The 21,424-nt window shown below is 36.8% G+C and overlaps 1 protein-coding gene across 4 annotated transcripts in view; it reads right to left on the reverse strand.

Annotated features, from left to right (window-relative positions):
* LOC120415163 (insulin-like growth factor 2 mRNA-binding protein 1) overlaps positions 1 to 21,424 on the reverse strand; it is a 118,444-nt gene that overhangs the window by 24,843 nt on the left and 72,177 nt on the right. Inside the window, exon 1 of one of the 4 annotated variants that reach the window (XM_052707170.1) lies at positions 9,871 to 10,416. The exons of the other annotated variants lie outside the window; for them this stretch is intronic. Within the exon in view, the coding sequence (XP_052563130.1) occupies positions 9,871 to 9,911 (41 nt within the window). The 5' untranslated portion in view covers positions 9,912 to 10,416. Of the gene's footprint in view, positions 1 to 9,870; positions 10,417 to 21,424 lie in introns of those variants that run through there. 4 annotated transcript variants of the gene reach the window in all.

Consider the following 21,424-nt stretch of genomic DNA (forward strand, 5'->3'; position numbering starts at 1 on the left):
ACTCCCGAAGGGGGATCCACGAAGGGGGGTTCAGTCACTTTTGGCCGATCCTCTTCACCTCTTCATTTGTTTGTTTTGGCAAGTTCTTGCCGTCGGAGATCCCGGTTCGGGTCCGATACATTTGCATCTCGAAACCTGACTACGTCTCTGGCGTTGACGCGCAATCGAAGCAGCCGGGTCGGGTTTTGTGCACAATCGGCGTCTTTCTCCTCTCGGGGGTCGCCGCCTAAACAACGTAGAAGATGCGCTGCGCTGTGTGTTCCAAGAATCAATCAATCGCTAATCGTCCGCGTGTTTACCGCACAGCATGGGGGGCGCTGACTGTGTGGCGTTCAAAACACAAACACAAACATACGGCGTCGTCGTCTGCAGTGGCGCATTCAGATTAGGTGTCATAAATAAGCAACATTGTAGCATTTGTTCGTTCGTTGGAAGCGCCGTATCGGGCGGAGTTTACTCTTCCGCATTCCGTCAGGCTGTGCTCTACTTGTTGATGATTTGGCCCGTTAGTTAGGCAGACAAGTTCTAGCATTTAAACAGCTTTGTATTAGCTTTAGCGCTTGGTAAACCTAATTTCGTAGCCCGTAGGTCGTTGAACCCATCATCAATACCTTCAACAGCGCCGGCTACGACCTTTTCCTCGTAGGATACCTGCGCACGAAGTGCAAAGGGTTACTTTGTATGTTTCACTGGCACAAACTCACCCAAGTTCAAAAACGTATCATTTTCCAAAAAAGGTCCTCTTCTTTCCCCTCAACTCTTCGCTCAGGCTGTGTTTTGGGTGCGAAAAAAGACGTGCCGGCGCTTCCTCATTAGCATTAAAAAAGCCGGCAATTCTGCATTATTTTTTTTTTCGACGGGTCCAGGAAGCCATTTGTTAGGCTCCCTGCTGCGCCGTGGACACTTTGGGCGATTCGCGTGTGTCCTGACCCCCCCGGATACCTAATTGGCTCGGTATGTTTTGGGTTTTTTGCTGTTGTTGTTGTGTTGGCAGATTTCGCGCAGCTATTCATTCGAGGTATCGCACGCTTTGTTGTTGCCGCTTTCGTTGAAGTGGTAGCCTACTTTGTAGCACACTTTTTGAATGAATTTCGCTTGAGCTCGTTTTGACAGATCGGATAAAGGAGTACGGTGACATTTTCAGTCATACAGTTTTCATTTGGGTGTAGTAATCGAATTTCTTGAAATCAGTGCTAGCTTAACCAGCTATTCCATGGACGACCTACCAACATCTTGATCATCTTGACCGTTCCAGTGGCGGCAAATCAGAAAGACCCCCATTTGACTTGGATATTGACTTTACATATATGCACAAAATTCCTGCGCGCACAAATCTCTCACACGTTCTCACGAACCACGCCACGCCAAGCGAGAGCGAGATATCGGGTCCAGGGACTCGGGTTCCAAGTCTTGGGTCTCCACCGCCACCGCCACCTCCATCTTCCCATACACATTTATCATTTCACCTCTCTATAAGTGAGTACACATTTCTAACGGTTTCTGCATATTTTCGGTCTCCGCTTTCTGGCCGTGTCCGCTGGCGACTTGAATGTCTTGGCCACCGGTGGATCCTTCGAGGTAACCCTCAACTGCCTAATCGGAAATTTTAAGCCGAAATAGTTTGTACAAAATGAATAGCCAAGGGTTAAACCACCTATGGCCACCGTCAATTAGGGCCAAAATCCAGGTCACCGCTTGCGTCCAGGTCAGGTCGGCGATGGTCACGTGGAACGGACAAACGGCCTGTTGGAGGCGCCGCCGCCACCTTCTGGGACCGTGACGAGGAATGCGCCGCCGACTGGGATCGATTTCAAAGCAGCCCGGGCTACATGTTTGCTGAGTACTGAGTTTAGCTGCACTCAAAAGCAGTGCAGTACTCAGTTGAGAGGAAAAGGCTTTTAGGCTGGGAGTAAAATGGCACGGACTACGATGGTGAGAATAAAGTAGGCAAAATCTAGAGCTAGAAGTGTTTTTGACGAAATTTTGCAAACTTAAAAACAAAACCAAAAAGAATATAAAGATAAGTCATCTTTTCACGATTCAAAGTCTTTATTTTTAGGGCAAGTTCTGTAAGCTATAAAAAAAAATTGTCTTATAAAATTATTTAATTTTTTTTTTCCAGATAAGAGTCTTGAATCGGTAACACAAATTTCAATTTTCATGTTTGCTTTTTCCGGTCTTCTGAATATAAAGCAGAGAAAAAATATTGCAAATTCTTGATTTCAATCAAATCTCATAGTCAAGGATTAACGAATTCTTATAAAACATATTTTTTATCACACAAGATATTCGGTATTCTCATCTATTTTTAAGGACCAAGGAGATAGAAATGCAACTTTAAACATCTGTGTCTCGGCTTATTTCCTACAGATTTCGATGATTCTTGTTGCATTTGACGCGGAAGGAAACATAAAATTGAGTAGATCCACCATTACTCTTACAGGGAAAAATTCAAATCCAACTTTTTTCTTTGCGTTTTTTTGTTTTTGATATAAATCAAAATGTCAAATAGTTTACTTAAAAAAATGTTAATAAGACTTAACCTTAAATAAATGTAGGTATCAACATTTTATGGAAAATTATCGAGGATTAAAAAAGGAAATGGTATTTATTCTGGATTTAGAGTACTTGTATTTATTTTGCATCTTCTTTCTTCTTTATCTTCTTTCAAATGTATCAAGAATCATCCAAATCGGAAAATAATTTACTAAAATACAGCTTTAAGATGCTTTAATTCCATCTCTGGATTTTTTTTGAAAAGGTCCAATAAACCAAATTTCCAGTTTTTGCTTTTTGGGTGTTTTTGAAACCGCCTTGAGTCAGGGGTATTAAAAAACACACAAAAAGCAAAAACTGAAAATTTCATTTATTGGACCTTTAAAAAAAAAAGATCTGAAACTCTTTAGGGACATAGAACAATACTTGTTTTGTATTTCTTACACGGATCCAGCGCCAAATCGCGTCAAAACTATTTTTAGGTAGTTAAAAAACATGATATTTTACAACCTACAGGGATTCTCCAAGTTACTAAACTATTGGTATTTTTTTGGAAAACACCTGATTGAATTTATAATAAACGATTAAGTAACTATACAAATATCACTTCTAAAAAATTCTACATATAAAAAGAAAAAAAGATTTTTTGTTTGAAATCAGAAAACATTATATAGAAACAAATGTTTAACTTGAAAAACAGAGTGTATGCTGTTAAAAAAGCGATTTTTTATTTTTTTAGAGATAACTTAAATTATACAAAACTTTTTGTTAAATGTTAAAGTGAATTATTTTTCAATATTATAAAAAATCCTTGCCTTTATTTTATGTAATTTTCCGTAATTTTATGTAAAAGTAAGTATGCTGTAATTTTTGTTATGTCCCAGACTATGCATCTACGCAATTTTGAACAAGTTAAATGATAATGGTATCATTCCACAGAAAAAAAAGTGAAAAACAAGCAAAAAATGAACAAGTGACTTTAAAATCATGAAAGAACTAGAAATGCAAAAGGTTAGGATATAAGGTTGTTGAAAAAGTCAAATACAATCAAAAACAAACATAAACTAACCAAGATAAAAGCAATTTAAAATATTTACTTAAAATGGAATAAGAAAAATATAAAACAAGAGAAGTTCATTTTCTTTTTATTTTCGTTCTGTAATCTCTTAAATTTTCATTACTATTATTTTTGTTCGTGAGTTTAAAATCATGCACGAGGGATGAATACAAATACACGGAAAATGAGATTTTTGAAGAGATTTAAATTTAAAAAAAAAACGTCAAAATGAAGTTTTTCTCTAAGTTTGCTCTAAAAGATTCTCTATAAATTCAGAAAATCATGTGTTTTTTTGTATGAAATCATTAAACATATTTATAACATAATTATAATATTATAATTAAATAAATTTGATAATTAAATTCACTTTTTTATGTTGATATGATCATAAAAAATATCATACTTAGGTTCCCATCCACGACCCCTTTAATTTTTTTTCAAATATTTTAAATATTTTAAATTGTTTGATAAACAAATAAAAACTCAATATTTTTTTTTATATAAAAAAACATATAACTGAATCATTTTTTTGTGATTTGTAACACAGTCCAGACTCAATTATTCCAAGTCCTCGGAAACAAATCTCACTTCGGATAATCAAAACAGGAAACAAACATTTTGCGTAGCTTTACTTTGAGTCGTTGAGTTCAGCATGATTTCAAAAATCTTTTTAAGGTGATATCCGAATATGAAATGCAAGATGGTGACCAAAGACTCAAATTTGTCAGGTTTTTGGTCACTGATATTGAATCAGAGTTTAAAAATAAGAAGAAAAAAAAATTAACATGTTTTTCATGACTTGATTCCACAGATTTTATGCAGAACTTCGAATAATCGAAACTTCGAATAATATTGAAAACAAGATTTTGTGTTATTGGACGATTGATTAATTATTTTCAGGAAGTAAATAAATTAAATAGAGGACTACCATGACTTGGCAAATCTCTTCCAATGCAATCACGTTTTCCACTGAACTGTAACAGTAAATAACAACTACTAATTGCCACAAATAGCACGAGGAAAACCATATTTACAAAACTACTACGTAATATATTTTCTACGTATTCGCTTCTCTCCAACATCGAAGAAGGCGTGCAAAATCTCAGCGAGCACGATTTAAAGGGAAAGAGAGTCCGGTACAAAAGTAGGTAGTTGTTCGTGATTACTTGCAAGTGCAGTTAAACTTGGCGTACAAGCAACGCTTGCTTTGTGCATTCTCGCCTTTCTTCGTTTTGACGATGTGTTGGTGGCACCCAAGCAGGATTTGTTTACAAACAACGTCATTTTTATAAGAAAATGGGGTAAATGGGTCAATTTTTGAAGCAAATTTCTTCAAGCTTGAGTTTTTTTTTAAAAATGCATGATTTCACGGCAGTGCTGCCATCCGTTCCCAAGTGACGCCACGCCACGAAAACGGCCGCGTCAACGCGCCTCGGGAGCGCATTCATAAGCCGCATTTCCTGGAATTCTCCGGTCCGGTTCGGTCTGGCCGTCGATCGCTTCGGCTTGGGAATGCTGCAACGGGCCTGTATTGGTGCGTCGCCGCCGCCGACTTGGATCAGGCGAGATTTGTATCACACGACTGCTGCGGGGTGAAACGCGAGGCGCACACATTCCACAGCCAGATCTTTGGGTCCGTCGTCGTAATGGGTTGCAAAAAGAAGGTTGAACGTAGAAGCAGAAAAAAAAACATCAGCCGCCGGAATCCGGCGGCGGCGGATGCTGCGAAGATGATCGCGAAAGAGAAAACGCAAATATGCTCCGAGATCGACTTCTTCGGGGATCGCTGAAGACACAGTGCGAAAAAGAGGTTAACATTGTTTGAAAAGCACTAAATCGCGCAAGAATGGCACTGATTCAGCACTGTAGTAGCAGTATATCGCTTTATAGGGCTAATTTCAGGTATCAACGGAATCAGCGTCATAAAGTCAAAATATTTACAGTGCATCCCTTGGATAACTCCAAAGCGGCTATATTCCATGGTTTTGAGGACCCAGGACGGACGGAGAAGGCAGGAATTCGAAGTTAATGGATGTCTGTATGAATATGTTGACTTCGTTTGCGGTTTCGCCCTGAACTCTCTTCCTCGGCTGGACGAAGAGCAAGACGAAGAAGCACGGTGTTGAGACTTTGTGGACTTGGCTTGAGGGGGGCATATGCGCGTCTCGATGCATGTGTGTACCTACTATCAACCAAACACTTCTTGCCCCCCCAACCACCTCCTCTCCGCTTGAAGAAAAACACTTTAATCTTTGAACCGCGTACAACAAGTTTGCCAACAAGCTGCCCCCCGTTCTGGCGCATTTGAGAGGGAAGAGGTTCGTCTGCTCATCCCGTCCCGTTCTGCCGCGCTCCAACTCCAAGCGAGATTTTTATGAATGAAAATAAATTTTACACTGAACTCTTCACATATGCTTGTATGTGCTGCGTTTGTAAGAGGGGGGACCACGACGCTAAGACGCGCCCGGAAATTGTTTGAATCATATTGATAACAAATGTTTGCGCGGTGTTGTGTTAACATAATATTGACTTTTGGTCCCCGACCGCGATGGGTTCCGAGAGGGCACACCACCACCCGATTAGGATTCGATTCTGAGAGAGAGGTGTTGACGGGGATTGTCGGTTCATTCATGGCTTGTTTTTTTCTTTAATTGTAATTGTGAGCAAAGTTCTGAAAGATGGTCAAAGTACAATACTCGAGTTTTTGTGAAAAAACTCAATTTTCATTTTTCTTTTTATGGGTGTTTTTGAAACCGCCTTGAGTCAGGAGATTCAAAAACACCCAAAAAGCAAAATATAAACAAATGTTGTTTATTGGAACATTAAAAAAAACATCCAGAATTCAGAAGCATCACTCTACTAAAGAAACAACCTAAATTAAGTAAAAAAAACTACTGAAAAACGTCTACTCAAAACGAGTTTCACATTGGAGCTTAAGATGGTGCAAAGTTTAGTATCAATTTTATTTTATTTTTTGAGAAAAAAAGATTTTTGAGAAAAAAAGATTTTTGAAAAAAAACGAGCATATGACCTTGCAAAATTTTAAACAATGTTCAGATTTCCTACATTTTTTCAAGACTTTGCTAGTTGCTAAGATACAGCCCAGTGATTTCTTTTTTTTTTTTTAAATTTTGTAATTATTCAATTAGATCTCATTCGATCGATTTTGGGGATCGATTTCTGACATTAAAATGTAAAATAACCTTTGTGATTTTTTGTTGCTGTTTCATTAAAAATCATTTTAAAATTATAAAAGCAGGCCTTACATTTCATTCACTCATTTGGGTATTTTCAAATTAAGAGCCTGTTTCAAAAACTTGAAAGTTATGAAAGTTTTAGTTTTCAACAATGAAAATTGAACGAATAGTTTCCGAGATATCGTCTTTCGAAAAACGCAACGGTAATAGTAGTTTATGGAACAAGTTGCAAAAAGAGGATTTTTTCAGCACGAGTCGTACATTTATCCAACGAGGTTCACCGAGTTGGATAAATACGAAGAGTGCTGAAAAAATCAAGTTTTGCAACGAGTTCCATACAACATTTTTTGCAATTCCGAAAAACACCCATTGAGTGAAATTTTATGTCAAACTTTCATGTATTTTGTCAATAAATCGTTTGAATCAAAAAAAATGTTGAAAAGTGTTACTTTTCGAAACAAGTGCTGAAAAGTTCAACTTTTCAGCACCCATTTCAGTGCTGAAAAGTAGAACTTTTCAGCATTTATTTTGAAAAGTGTTGCTATTCGATTCTGTTATTTTTGGTACAGAAAAGTAGGCTATTTCGTCGTTCAAGAATAACAGGAAAAGTAAGTAGTTTCACGACGGAATTGCAAAAAAGCTATTTTTTATAACAGTTCTAGAAAAAAAAGGTACAATAAACAAAATTTTCAATTTAAGCTTAGCAAAATTTTCAATTCAAGCTTTTTAAGTATTTTTGAATTCCTCTTACTTTTAGGCGGTTTCAAAAACTCCAATTAAGCAAAAAAATATTTTTTCATTGATTTGATATTGTAGGAAATTTAAATGTCTTTGAGGGACCATCCATAAAAGACGTAGACATTTTTTTTCATAATTTAAGCTCCCTTCCCCTGATTCCCCCTGATTTTTTGGGCAAATTTCGAAGAGGGGAACAAAATTCGAACAAAAAATGGACTGATCCTTAAAAGTGTAATAAAAAATAGAGATTTTTTCCGTGTATCATTTGTTTCTATAAACTCCAAATCATAACCTTCAACTTTGCGGAAGACACCAACTCGATCCGAAAATCACTTCTAAGGGAGACTTGGGGGAGACTTATTGGGTGAAGAAAACTGGCTTCTTTTAACTCACGAGTCATTCTCCGCCAACTCACAGCAGTTGTTTAAAGAGCAATTTTGATCCCTAAATCACGATTCGTTTTTCGATGTGTCGTGACGGTGGGGCGTTACGACCCTTTCCATTTTTCGTATTTTCACTGAGATCCGTTTTTCAGTTACTCAAAATTCCGAAAGAACTTTTTTCATCAAAATAGTTTCAAAATCGCTGCCATTTCTCGTTACTCAACTGTCAAAAATCGAGAGACATGTAATTTTATGGGAAATTTGATGTACTTTTCGATTCTGCAATAACCCAGGTAATTTATTCCACGGTATGGCGGAAGCCAAATATAATAAATCGAAAACACTCATGTGAGATTTATACGTAGAAAGTTGTGTTTCACCTTCCTGATTAAGGATTTGTTCAATTAAAAGTATTCTATGGGTAAAAATTGCGTTTTTTAGAAAAAAAAAGAAATTTTACGAAAAAGTTATTTTGGAAAATGTGATGATGTTGACCATTTCTGACAATTTTCGACCAGTTTTTTTGAAGTTATGATCCCTAAAACTAAATCGCGTGCCTTTGAAAGCATTTTTTTCGGAAAGTTCAACAAATTTTGCATTAAAAAAAACATCAATTGAACCATGAATTAAGAAGACTTTGAAAAACTGATAAAAAATGGTCAATATCATAACTTTTTCAAAAAAAAAAAAACTTTTTCGTAATACTCTACATGCAAATCCCGTTATGTTTATACATCATAATTTTTGTTTTTGTTTTCTCTATTACTTTGTAGAACATTGGTACACTCTAAAATATAAAATCAAAAATTGGTTGGTAACAGAATCGAATCCTTAATGTGTCCAAAGTACGAAAATTTTCCATATGAAAAGATTTATCAAATTTCGCTAATTTTTTTTTTCAAATTATTTTATAGTTTTTCAGAACGAAATTAAATATCGAAACATGATTTTTTTTTCTTTGTCTTCTTTTGGGTGCTCGAACCCAGAGTTTTATTTATAAGATCCGAATGGGACATTTAAAAAACACTAGAAATATGATTTGGAAAATTTAAATCCCAGATAGGGACCAAAATGGTTGTTATAAAATGCATTTGGTACCGTAACAGGCAATCAACTAATCAAATTTGACTACTAGGAACTCGAATTGGATGTTAAAAGTGAGAAAAAAACGTCCTTAATTAGATTTTCCGAAGTTTCTAAGAAAACCATCGGATAATCGAGTCTGGACTGTATTCTTCAATAGTTTTAGACCAAAAAATGCTGATCTTTTTATGTTTCCTGCCTTTTTAAGATAATGTCACGAGAAATTAAAAGAATTAAAAAAATATTGCACAAACTATAAACTCCGCTCTAATCCTCAGCCTACTACAAACACGGCCTCAAACCGCGACACATGGCCTACTTGATCGAAAACTTGGGCACACAACGCAACGCACAGCTACCATCCATCAGCAGTTAGTAGCGTGTACGGTAAGTGCACAAAAACAACATCGAGTCCGTGTGATACGGGGAGAAAGACGGGGAGGAGTGACAAGCAGAGAAAGTGTCAATGACACAAGCGCAACTTCCGGATTCACACAAACTAATGTGGTTGATGGACAAATTTGGGGGGAAGTGCTGGCAGCACTGTTTGGTTTATATTTGGACAATAACAAATACTGCACTGCACGCTTCCTGGTATTGATATGAATAATAAACAGGAATTATTGTACATTCGTCAACGCTAGAACGCCTAGACTTTCTATTTGCGCTGATAAGAAATATATTCAATTATTGTTCTCACTCGGGTACGAATACCACCGTACATTGTAGCGAAGAGGCGGTAGTATGAGTACCACCGGGAACAGGAGACCATACTGGAAGGCCAATGTAAACAACGCTCTCTTCGTGTTTATACTTTTTTTTCAAGTGTATTGTGACGTTAGTTTGATAAGCGCCATCGTCGCGCAGTGACTTAGCGCCACAGCCAAGCCGGAAGTGTTGCCAGAGCGTGACCTACCGTTGATCTCGGCTCGGCCTAATCATCTCGTACAGATCCATTCATGCGCAGTTGGTTGTATTCGGCAATCGATTGACACTTGTCCTTTTATGAAGTTTATTACTGCTGGACACTTTGTACGTACAAACTGTGGTCGATGCAACCAACACCATTAGAAACGTTCTGACAATCCTCTTCTTGTACCAGGCGTTCACGGTGTCGATTATCCGACTGTAAACACAACGCAAATAACCCACTCTACAACGAAACCAGTGTGCATGCGAAATATACTGCGAAATCAGCGTATTAACTCGGCTGGAACAGCTAGGTGTACGATACACTGTGTAAACATCGATTGGACGCGTCGTATCGATCCGGATCGCTTCGCGGTCTTCGACAAACGCCACAGCCACAGTAGGCGGCGACACCTCAAACAGGTAAACAACGGCGACCTAGTTCAATCGGCAAGCTGGACACCTCGAACGTAACAGAACTCTCAGAAGAGAAGCCAAAGATGCGACACGGATGCACCGCGACGTGTGTACTGAATCGCGCAACACGACTATTCTCACTTGACTAAAGTGGTCCGGACCGGGCTGTCCCGGCCGAACCTTCGTCAAAGAATCTCACTTCGCTCAGCAAAATAACCCCCCACCTTTTGCATGTGTGTGTCGTCGCAGGGAAGCTTTCCAGCAGTGTTGTGTTGCACACTCCAAAGTGTCGTATTTCTGCAGTTTTCGCAAAAAAAAAACATTCTCTGCAACTACTATACAACACTCATACACTACCAACACCAGCAAAGCCGGCCGGCAAAACTCCCCAGCCTACTACCACCACCTTAAGGGGGGAGCTTTCGCGCGTTCCGCTTTCCACGTCGTTCCATTGATGATCTCTGGTCACGACCACATCGCAGCAATCCACCACGTTGCCTCCCCTTTTCTGAATGAATCACACTGGTCGGGGCATGGCGGCGGCGCCCAACGGTGTGAGCTTTCCGCAAGAGTCTTGGAGGTCGTCGCCTACTACGACGGATCGCTAATTACCTACGCCGAGTGCAAGTCCTAAAGCGCGGACTTGACGTCTGCTGGGTCGAGCTTTTGGAAGAGTTGCGGATTTGGGAGATCGGGAAAGGTTGATGACTCGGCAGAAAGGCTTTGGAGCGCAAAAAATGAGTTGCGCTAATTATGGTTTTTACCGGTCCGATTTGGTGATCGAGCTGTGAAGGTGTGAGTGCGTGGTTGTGTCGGACAAAGCGCGATGATGATCGCGTACTCATACATAGAGATTGGGGCAAGTTATGAATGAATTTTGGTGACGCTATTGAGGGCGTCGGGGCTTCGGCTCTACCTGAGATTAGGAGTTGGAAGCATTGATTTGTATGGCGGTGTGACATACTTTTAGAATAAGCAATACAGATTGTCAAACTCTGCAAGATTTTGTGTCATTTTCGACAATTTTTTAAGCATTCTTTGTGTCAACCTCAACCGTAAACAAATACGAATCGGGAATTGAACCAACAACTTTAGGCAAATCAACACGTTACCGCTTTGCTCTTCTCCTTTACAAGATTCTTCTGTAAGCGAAAGCATATTGTCATTGGTGAGGACTACAGAACTAAAATGCGAAAAATGCGTGTTTTCGCAGATAAGATGTCATGCAATGTATCAAGATCAGGATAACCATTTCTGTACCATTTTTCTCGTGTGGATGTAGATTTTGATCTCTTCAAGTGGAAAGATTAAATGTGGTCTCCAAATCATAGTTTTTCAGACCGAATTAACAGCTTTCCTCAAAAAGGAAAATACATATTTCTATCACAAAAAACAAAACCAACACAAATCACGAAGAAGATCCCTCTAAGACCATTTTCGCAAATACACGTGCTTCTCTGGCTGGTTCGAGCAAACCAGGAACCACATATCACAAATTACACACGGAAAGCAGAAGAAGCCTGGAAAAAATACGCACACACATCCAAAATCGGGTAAAGATCCACACGAGGAAGAACAATTAAGGAAAAGTTGAACAAGCAGTCGAGAGGAAAAAAAATAAAATAAAAATGGGACGGAAGTGGCCAACGAGCGCAGCGCTCCCCCGCCCTTCCCTAATCCGCGCGGCCTCCTAGATCTGGAAGGTTATCTGTATTGGTGGTAATCCCCGCGCGCATGTTTAGCTTTAGAAAGAGGTTAGGTTGGGCCTGCTGCACACACTGAAACGGGGATCATCTTGGTGGTGGTACTTTTTCGAGGATTTTTTTTTGGGTTTTCAGTGTTTTCACAAATGCTGCTTTGAGTTATGATGGATTTCCTCTCTGGCAGTATTTTTTTTGTGGGTTGTTTTTGATGTTGCTTCCTCTTGTTGGAGGATCTCGTTGTGTAAAAAGGAGATGTTTTCGGCAAGATTTTATATAGTTTGAGTTCTATGAAAGCCAATGTTCAGATTAAACTATAAAAAATAGCAAAACAGAAATAAATTTTGAGAGCATTGATAAATACTTAATTTTTCAATCTTCTTCTCGTTTATTCTAGAATTACCACTTGTGATTGCAAACTCTAGTTTCTTCGTAATGCTTTGAAAGAAGGCAAGTTTCTTAGGAAATTGTTATCTGTTTGCAGCGTCTCATTGAACAACTCAACGACATCCGTAGACGGAATTCATTCTTAAAATCCAACAAAAATGAAAAAAAATCAGCCAAAATATGTATCCGAAGAACGGCATTTTTGAGTTTGTCAATAGACAAAACAGAGAAAATTCTCCTATTTTTGGGAAGTTGAGGATTTGATATTGCCATCCACTTTTCAATTCTTAGAAATTGTAATTGAACACAAAACTGCTCATGAGTCGGTGCTCGATGGCAATACATTCTGTTCACCTAATATGGGTATTTTTGCCCGCAAAAAGGGCACTACAGGAGCCAACAAAGAATCAACAAAAAGAGAAAGAAAATTCAAATGAAAATTTGCTAACAAGATTTTGGTAGATTCATAGATGTAAATAATTTTCATTTTGAAATGTTAGACTGGCCTAAAACGACTAAAATTACTTATTTAAAAACATTAAAACATTAATAAAAAAAAACAAAAAAAAACAAAACGTAATTTAAAACAAAATACCACGTCTTAACATTCTTAACATTATACTTTGGGTAAGTCTCAAAACCACATTTTAGAGTTTTAAGAAACAAAAAAGACTGTAATTTACATTTTTATTTTGTAATTTTAAACCAAAATGATTCTACAAACGATTTTGACACGTTAAAAACAATGCACAGAACAAAGAAGTATATTTAGTAGGGTGGGTACGTTTTTCAAAAAGTTCTCGGATCAAGTTTTAGTATGGTTCCCCTTGTAGGGCATGCCCATAGGGACTTTCATGCCAAATATCAGCTCATTTGATTGTAAACTGGCTGCGCGCATCAGGGTCAAAGTTTACATGGGAATTACTATGGGAAATTGGAACTTTTTGTTCAAACGCTCCTACAGGTCTGGGAAAATCACGCGCCAACTTCTGGTATGGTCAGGCCTATGGGGAATGGTCTGGAGAACACTTTTCCCGAAGAGAGCATATGGATTCGTTGTCCCTAGACCTGGCGCATCGGCAAACAATCCGATGTCGCCGGAATCAACGGTTTTCCCTCAAAAAGCATCAAATTTTCCTTAGCATGCTATGAAAGCTTGATGAACACCGCGACTCCATACGTCAGGTAGCTACCACGTGGGTGAGAAACGGCTGGAATATTCAATTGCAAACCTTCTTTTAACTAGAAAATGATCATTTCGAGTAATCCTGATATTATTTAGACGATTTCAGAATCTTTGCATAGCAAATTTGTATTTTTTTGCAAATATTTCAACCACGTGGTAGCTGCCTGACGTATGGCGTCGCGGTGTTCATCAAGCTTTCATAGCATGCTAAGGAAAATTTGATGCTTTTTGAGGGAAAACCGTTGATTCCGGAGACATCGGATTGTTTGCCGATGCGCCAGGTCTAGGGACAACGAATCCATATGCTCTCTTCGGGAAAAGTGTTCTCCAGACCATTCCCCATAGGCCTGACCATACCAGAAGTTGGCGCGTGATTTTCCTAGACCTGTAGGAGCGTTTGAACAAAAAGTTCCAATTTCCCATAGTAATTCCCATGTAAACTTTGACCCTGATGCGCGCAGCCAGTTTACAATCAAATGAGCTGATATTTGGCATGAAAGTCCCTATGGGCATGCCCTACAAGTCCGAGAACTTTTTGAAAAACGTACCCACCCTAATATTTAGCTTAAATTCTCTATTTCTCCTGATCTTCGCGAAGTTTCACCTCGTTATATGTATTTTGGCAAAATAAAAATAAAAATCGCAAAAAGATAAAATTTCCTTAAACCTTTACCCCTTTCATTTCATGTGTTAACTGATTTTAGTTCAAATCCAGACAAATATGATTTGTCTTGTAACTGCCAACAAAGCAATTTTTATGCTCTCAATTAAGATATTCGCAACAAAATTTTGAAATAATGGCTGATTTCTTATATAATAGTCCAGCTTGATTCACCGAAGCCTCGATTATTCAAAATTCATAAACTTTTTTAAAAATTATTTTCTTACTTCAAATTTGTTTTCTGCGACAAAATTATGCATTGTCAAATTTAAATAGTTGATTGCCTATTAAATTACCAAATACATTTTTTTCAATATTTTCTCACCATTTTGGCCGCCATCTTGGATCTTAAAATTTCAAATCATTTTAGAGAAGTTCTCTGCCCATGCTCGCATAAATGTCCCATATGCAAAAACAGCAAGCTGAGAAAAACGCATTTGAAGTTTGTCCCATACATAAGGCTACGTGTTAAGTTTTCGCGAAAAAACTGGATTTCCTCCTGATTTCTACAACAAAGTACTGGATGTTATAGGCTCTTTTGAAAGAGAACACAATTTTGAACAAAACTGCATCTATAACTCGAAATCGATGAAAATGCATATGGGACATTTATGCGATCAGGGGCAGTTCTATTGGAATAATAAATATTCAACATAGGGGAACAGCATCTAATTCCAGCGTGCCTCTAATGTTGGCAGGTCAGAACTTTGACATTCAATTAAAGCTAATTAACAGCGTTTTCAACTGAACTCGAGTGATAAATATCTCAATAAGAAGTGAGCAAGCAAGTTTCTATCAAAAGTTTTGCAAAATTAGTTGTTTGAATAGTGAAAATCAGCTAATTGGATGGAGTTAGAAGCGAGGGCTTAACCTGCCAAACATACGAGAATTTCCCCTATTAACACTTCTTTTTTGTGTCGACGCACTGAAACTTTAAGTGACACTATAACAATAAAATTTGAAACAGCAAAAAACAAAAATATTTGTTCTTGAAATAACATACAATTCAGACTCCATTATAGTCTATTAGTTCTCAAAAAAATCTTCTGGAATTTCCACATGATTTATGGGCCCTTAATAAAATTTTGAAATAATCAAATCGCAAAAATTACTTATTTTTACTGTCTTACTTTGGGTTGTAGAGCACTAATATTACCTAAAAAATATTTGTATTCGAAATCATCTCGGAATATGTACTTATTAGTATTTATTAGTAAAAGATGACGGCCAACATAACGGTGATGAAGAATTGTGAATTTTCATTTAGCGATCAGCCTCGAACTCGAATTCAATGTAAAAAATAAGTGATTAAAAATACGACACTTTTCATGTTTCAATTCGGCCATTGCATTGTTTTGTTTTTGTCCCCTTTACAATTCCCCCAAAAATAAGGATGCACAAAAATTACTTAAATTTCATTTTTCTTAGCAATATATTTAAAATCGATTATAAACTATTCAGAATAGAATGTAGGGGAAATATGCCCATTTTAATCACTCTAAGCCGTTCGACCAATTCTCATCACTTTTGCCGTTTTCTGCTATTAAATCAACATTTTCAGATGTATCAACAATGGATAGTTGCTTGCTCACTTTTGTTTGAGCTACTTATTACTCTGGAACAGTCAAAAACACTTTTAAAAAGCTGTAATTCATGATCAAAGTGCTGATAGGCCGATAATAGAAATAGGCTGAGAAAGGGTATAGTTCCCCTATAGTGTTTATTTATGGATTTTCAACAAAAATTTTGTTTTAAATATTTTAACAAATTTTGTATTTTGGGGCCACTGATCGATAAAAGTTGTAAAAGTTTTGGAAAAAATATATTTTTATGAATTCATTGATATTTTTCAAATTTTTGATGATTAGCATAACTGTAATGAAGCATAAAGCCTTTTGTGAAACCTTTTGCTTCGAAATAAAAAAAAATCAGGCTTGAAATTTAGTTTATATTTAACACAAATCGAATTCGACATTACAAAAAATTTAAACCTTGAATTTTATTTGAATAATTTGATTATCCGAAATTTAAAATTGCGAACTTCGGATAGTCGAGTCTGGATTATGTCAATATTCTGTTAGGTTTCCATTCAATTCAATCATTGGATCTAAGTTTGGTTTAAATTCTTAAAAAAATCTTAAATATTTTTTATTTGTTTTGAAAATAAATAACATCCTGACATAACCAAAAAAGATTGAAACATTGGACGCTAGTCTTGGAATTTGGACTTAAAATTAACTGAAAAAGCGTTGAAACTCTCATCAGGTGAATAAATCACCTTCCTCGTGGTCACCGTCATCGTTTTCTCTCCCGCCAAGGGCTTGATTGTTGTGTTTTCATTTTCGGAGCAAGGGGCCTTATATTGTAGGTCTGATTTATTGATGGTCATAATTAGTGGTCTCTTTCAGGGGTTTCCCTAATTGAATGGTTCCGTCCGCATGCAGTTGTTTTTTTATGCTGGTCGGCTTCATTGACTTCGCCCGAAGCGAAAAGTTGGTCAAGTCAAGGATCCAGAAGAGGGTCACGTGGTGGGCCTGTGTGCTGACTCACGTGTGCGGGCGCGGGATTTTACAACTGCAATCCACGTGCATTTTTCGATGTGTTTATTTTGCATACTGACGGGGGGACAGATCGCGTTGTGTGAAAGTGAGAGAAACTGAGAGTTGTGGAATTTCCAGAAGTGCACCGAAAACACCAATGCAACACCTTACTAACACAAATTTGAGTTTGAAATGTGCAACAGCTTGCAGTTTGCGGTGGTGTTTGCGAGAAGGTGGTGTGCAAGTGAATTTTAAATTCGAAAAAGGCTATGAGAAATTTAAAGAGAGGAGAGCGCAAAATGCACGTTGCACATACAAATGCAAGTTAAAAACACATAAAACACACAAAAAAGGGGAAGAGAGCTTTTACCCCTTCCCTTTTCAAATTCTCTCTCGCACGAAAAATGTTCACACAACGATGCGCAAAATTGCATTCGCACATAAAAACACCGCAAAATACACTCACAAAAGGGCGCATTATTTATGAGTATGGAAATTGCAGTGATAAAATGTAAACAATTTTTTTTCGCTCTCTCTCTCTCTCGACAACTTGCTTGCATTTTCATTTGCTTACCGTCGATGCACTTCTGGCCCCCTTGCATTCAATTGTTGCATTTGGACGGCGCGCCGACGCATTTTGGCAGGGAAGGTGCCGCGGTTTTTTTGTATGATTGCAAAAGTTTTGCAGGGTTTACCGTCGTTCTGGAAGGGCTAGAGAAGCACTGTGATGGGGAGTGGCTAGGGCAGTGTAGAAGTGCAACTGGTGTTGCACTCTCTTCTTTTTTTTTGCTAGGCTTGAGGAATGGAATTTTTGACCTATGATGAGGGGGCTTGATGGCAGGCTCAGGAAAATGGTGGAGATTTCAATGCCATGCAAAAATATTACAGGATTTCAGGTACATTGTTTTACATCAAATGATTATAATTATTTTTCTATTCAATAAGTTTTCTCAATAATGGTTGTATTTTTTTACTAAGTATGAGTTTCCATATTTTCAAAAAACTTTTAAGTGTTTTTTACTTATTTCTCGTTTTTTTAGTATGCAATTTATCATCAATTTTTGAGGTTTTTTTTTTACAAAACCATTGATCAAAACTAAAACAAATTCTCAAAAATTAGCAAAATCATCATAAATTATTTAAGATTATGTTCCTAACTTTTTTCATTTCATTCCATTGAATTTGCATTACTTTTGTACAGTAACTATCCTAAGCTAAGATATGGTCTACCTTACCACAGCTGGATACACACTTAGATTTTTTTTACCGAATTCGGTAGTTGTAGGTTCGATAAAGATAAAACCATCCGTCAACATGAACAAAATTTTACCGAATTTCGGCTGTACGTACAATGAAGGTAATAATGAACTGCATTACCGAATTTTGGTAAGTTTTTACCGAATACGGTAATTTTCAGTTTACCGAATTGTTCAGCAGTTGAAAAATTGGTAAAATTTACCGAATTCGATAAAAAATCTGAGTGTGTATGTAACAAATGACCTTCGAAACACAATTTTAGGATGTTGGAATAGAGATATAATCAAAAAAAATCTTAAAGGTAATAAATATGTAAGAATTTCGAAAATCGGTTGTGAGATGAACAATAATGAATTTTATTAACGAATTTCGGTAGAATTTTACCAAATTTGATAATTTTCAGTTTATCGAACTGCTCAGCAGCTCAAAAATCAGTAAAAATTATTGAATTCGGTAAAAAAATCTACGTGTGTATCTTTAACATTTGAAATACGTAACACGTAGCTTCGATTTAGTTTTTTTGAATATATTTTGACAAGAAAAATCAATAAAACTCCGCTGAGATACTATTATTTAACAACATAGTGAAAAAAATAATCATATGTAAACAAGGTTGGAGTTTTAAATGTACCTCTATATTATGTATTTTTACCAACATTGACGTGTAACAATATGAAATAACAAAGAAATAATAAAAAAATTACCACGTTGAAGATATTATCCTCACTTTCAGATCTTTTCAAAAAGTATGTAATTTTACATCAGAAACTGTCGAATATTTTTATCTTTTTCTATGTAGATCAACTTTTTACACAGTTGTTTAGGTAAAATTACATTAAAATAGCTAAATTTACATTTTAAAATGTTCAACTCGCCGTCTTATCTTCTCAAAAAGTGTGTAATTTTACATCAAAAACTGTCTAAATTTTGAACATTTTCTATATAGATCAACTATTTACACATTTATTTAGGTAAAACTACATTGAAAATAACTAAATTTACATTTTCAAATTTTCAACTTGTCGCTTTAAACTTTATATTTCAAACCTCTCTCGAATTGTTTGCTCTAAATTCAGAGTTTGTATCTCTGCAAAAGTTATTAGAACAATTTAATGGAATAAATAAAAACGAAAAAAATAACATTGATGATCACGTAACACAGTAGTAAACAATGTTAAACCGGATGGTGTAAATATGATAGTAGAATATTACCTCGTTTATGATGTTATATTACAGTCCAACCCTAATTATACGAAGTTTCGATTATCCGAAGGTTTCTTAGGAACTTCGGAAAATTGAACCGTGGGCAAAACATGATACCAGTTTTTTATTTTCTCACTTTCAACATCATGTTCGAGTTCTGCGACCCTATTTCAGACAAATTTGATTGGTTGATGTATGTTACATTAAAAAAATATTTTTTCAATATTTCATTACGCCATTTTGGCCGCCATCTTGAATTTAATATTTACAATTCTTATAGAGCATATTTGGAGTCGAATTTGTGCTAAACTACGATTTTTTTTTCGCATAAACGAGTCCGTACTGTACCTCAAATTATGAAAAAAGTTAAAATATACCAGAAAAGAGGTGAAAACATATTTTTAGAACTAAAATTTCCGAAAATTTATAGGTTTTTGGTGCAAGATTTATATACTGCAAAGTGAAAAAAAAAACTACAAAAATTGACAGTTCTACGAAAATTTTTCTCAAAAGATGTCAATATTTTGACAAGTGCAAATATTATCTGTTAAGTGAAAGACAAAATAAAATTTGAAAATTTAGGAATCAGATACGGTGAGAAAGCCCATTTCGTAAATTATATCAAGAAATATTTTTATTCTAGATATTCGTTGCCAAATTACAAATACTATAAATTGGTTGGTTACCATGCCAATCGGCTGCTTCCAAAGTTGCGTCTTTAGAGCTGCTTCAATCAATAAAAGTCAACAAATCAAACTTTGACCAGATGGAAATCTCATAAATCCGCTCCCGCATTTTACCACCCAAAATCATGGAATCAAAGCATACTTGTCCTACATCCAACAATCTCCTCGAACACGTACGCCAAATTTGTAAAGACCCCCCAACCCAACCAAATCAGTTTTCTTCAATTACGACCGCACTTTTGCTTGCTTTTCCTCGTGTTTTTCCTTCTAATTCCTTTTTTTTCTTCTCTTCGTTCTTCACATCATGCCGGCATAATAATTGTTCCAAACCAACAACATATATTTCAATGGTGTTGGTTTCCTCGTGGTTCTTCTAAACTCACTCCCCTCGCTAACCCCCCCTCTTTTTCCCACTCCCAGCTTCCTTTCATTTAGGCAATTTCGTAATATTCGAGAAAAAGAAGAAGAAGAAAAAAATCTCATTTGCCTCGTTAGGATTCTTCTTCGAGCAACATTGTAGTCGCAAACCTCAACACACAGCGAAAAGGATTGCTGCTTCCTTCGAAAGGATTATGACGCCCGGATGGCAAAAAAGGACCCCTTCTACGAGGGGAAGAATTTGCGCGAGGCACGAGAAGCAGATCAATCATCCTCGTTGGGCTCGTTGTCGTCCGCATCTTCGTCAGCAGCAAAACTGCATGGCAATGAATTTTGTCGCACACACACGGAGGCTGACCCCCGGCAGGACCCGGACCATGCACAACGCTTCCGTGTACAGGAGTGGTTTTTGACAAATGTGCCCAAATTTTTGTCAGGTTATTTGGGAGTTTTTTTGTATGGCTAACACGCGAGTTGATGGAGGGAAACTGCATTTTGCGGGGAATTGCAACATTGTAGTACGATTGCTTACCTGGAAGGAAATAGAGAACAAATAGGTGTTATTAGTAAGTGGTTTATGCTCTTTTTTAATGTAGGGGAATACATACATTTCTAATAACAAATATTCCGAAAGTGGATTTAAAACCTTCATTTCATCACCCTTTTTTAAACTGGTCAAGTATTGAACCTGGGAAGATCCACACATTTGTCTTCCCTTATGACAGAACTTTTTAAATAGATTATCAGATTGTAGTGTTTTGCAAAAGGACCTAAGCACCAAATTTATAAACACGTCCAAAGTTGCCTCCCAAATCATATCATTTTTAATTAAATACCTTAGGAAAAGTCGAAACGCCAAGCCTTTAAAAATCTAAAAAAATAAGAGTTCTTCTTCCAATGCATTTAAACATTATTCAATTGTGGATGATTTTGGAAGAAAAGTTGTAAACATTCCTATTTCAAAAGAAATCATTTGGGATCATTAGTTTTTCCATACAAGTCTCTAATAATTTTAGGGGGCTGGTCATACAAAATGGCCATGTAAATGTATGAAATTCTGTATCTTGAGAAGGGATTTTCTGATCGATTTGGTGTGTTCGACAAAGTTGTAGGTTATGATTAGGCCTTTTCTTAAAAACTAGGTAC

The sequence above is a fragment of the Culex pipiens genome, chromosome 2 (genome assembly GCF_016801865.2).
Source record: "Culex pipiens pallens isolate TS chromosome 2, TS_CPP_V2, whole genome shotgun sequence".
Lineage (NCBI taxonomy): Eukaryota > Metazoa > Arthropoda > Insecta > Diptera > Culicidae > Culex > Culex pipiens.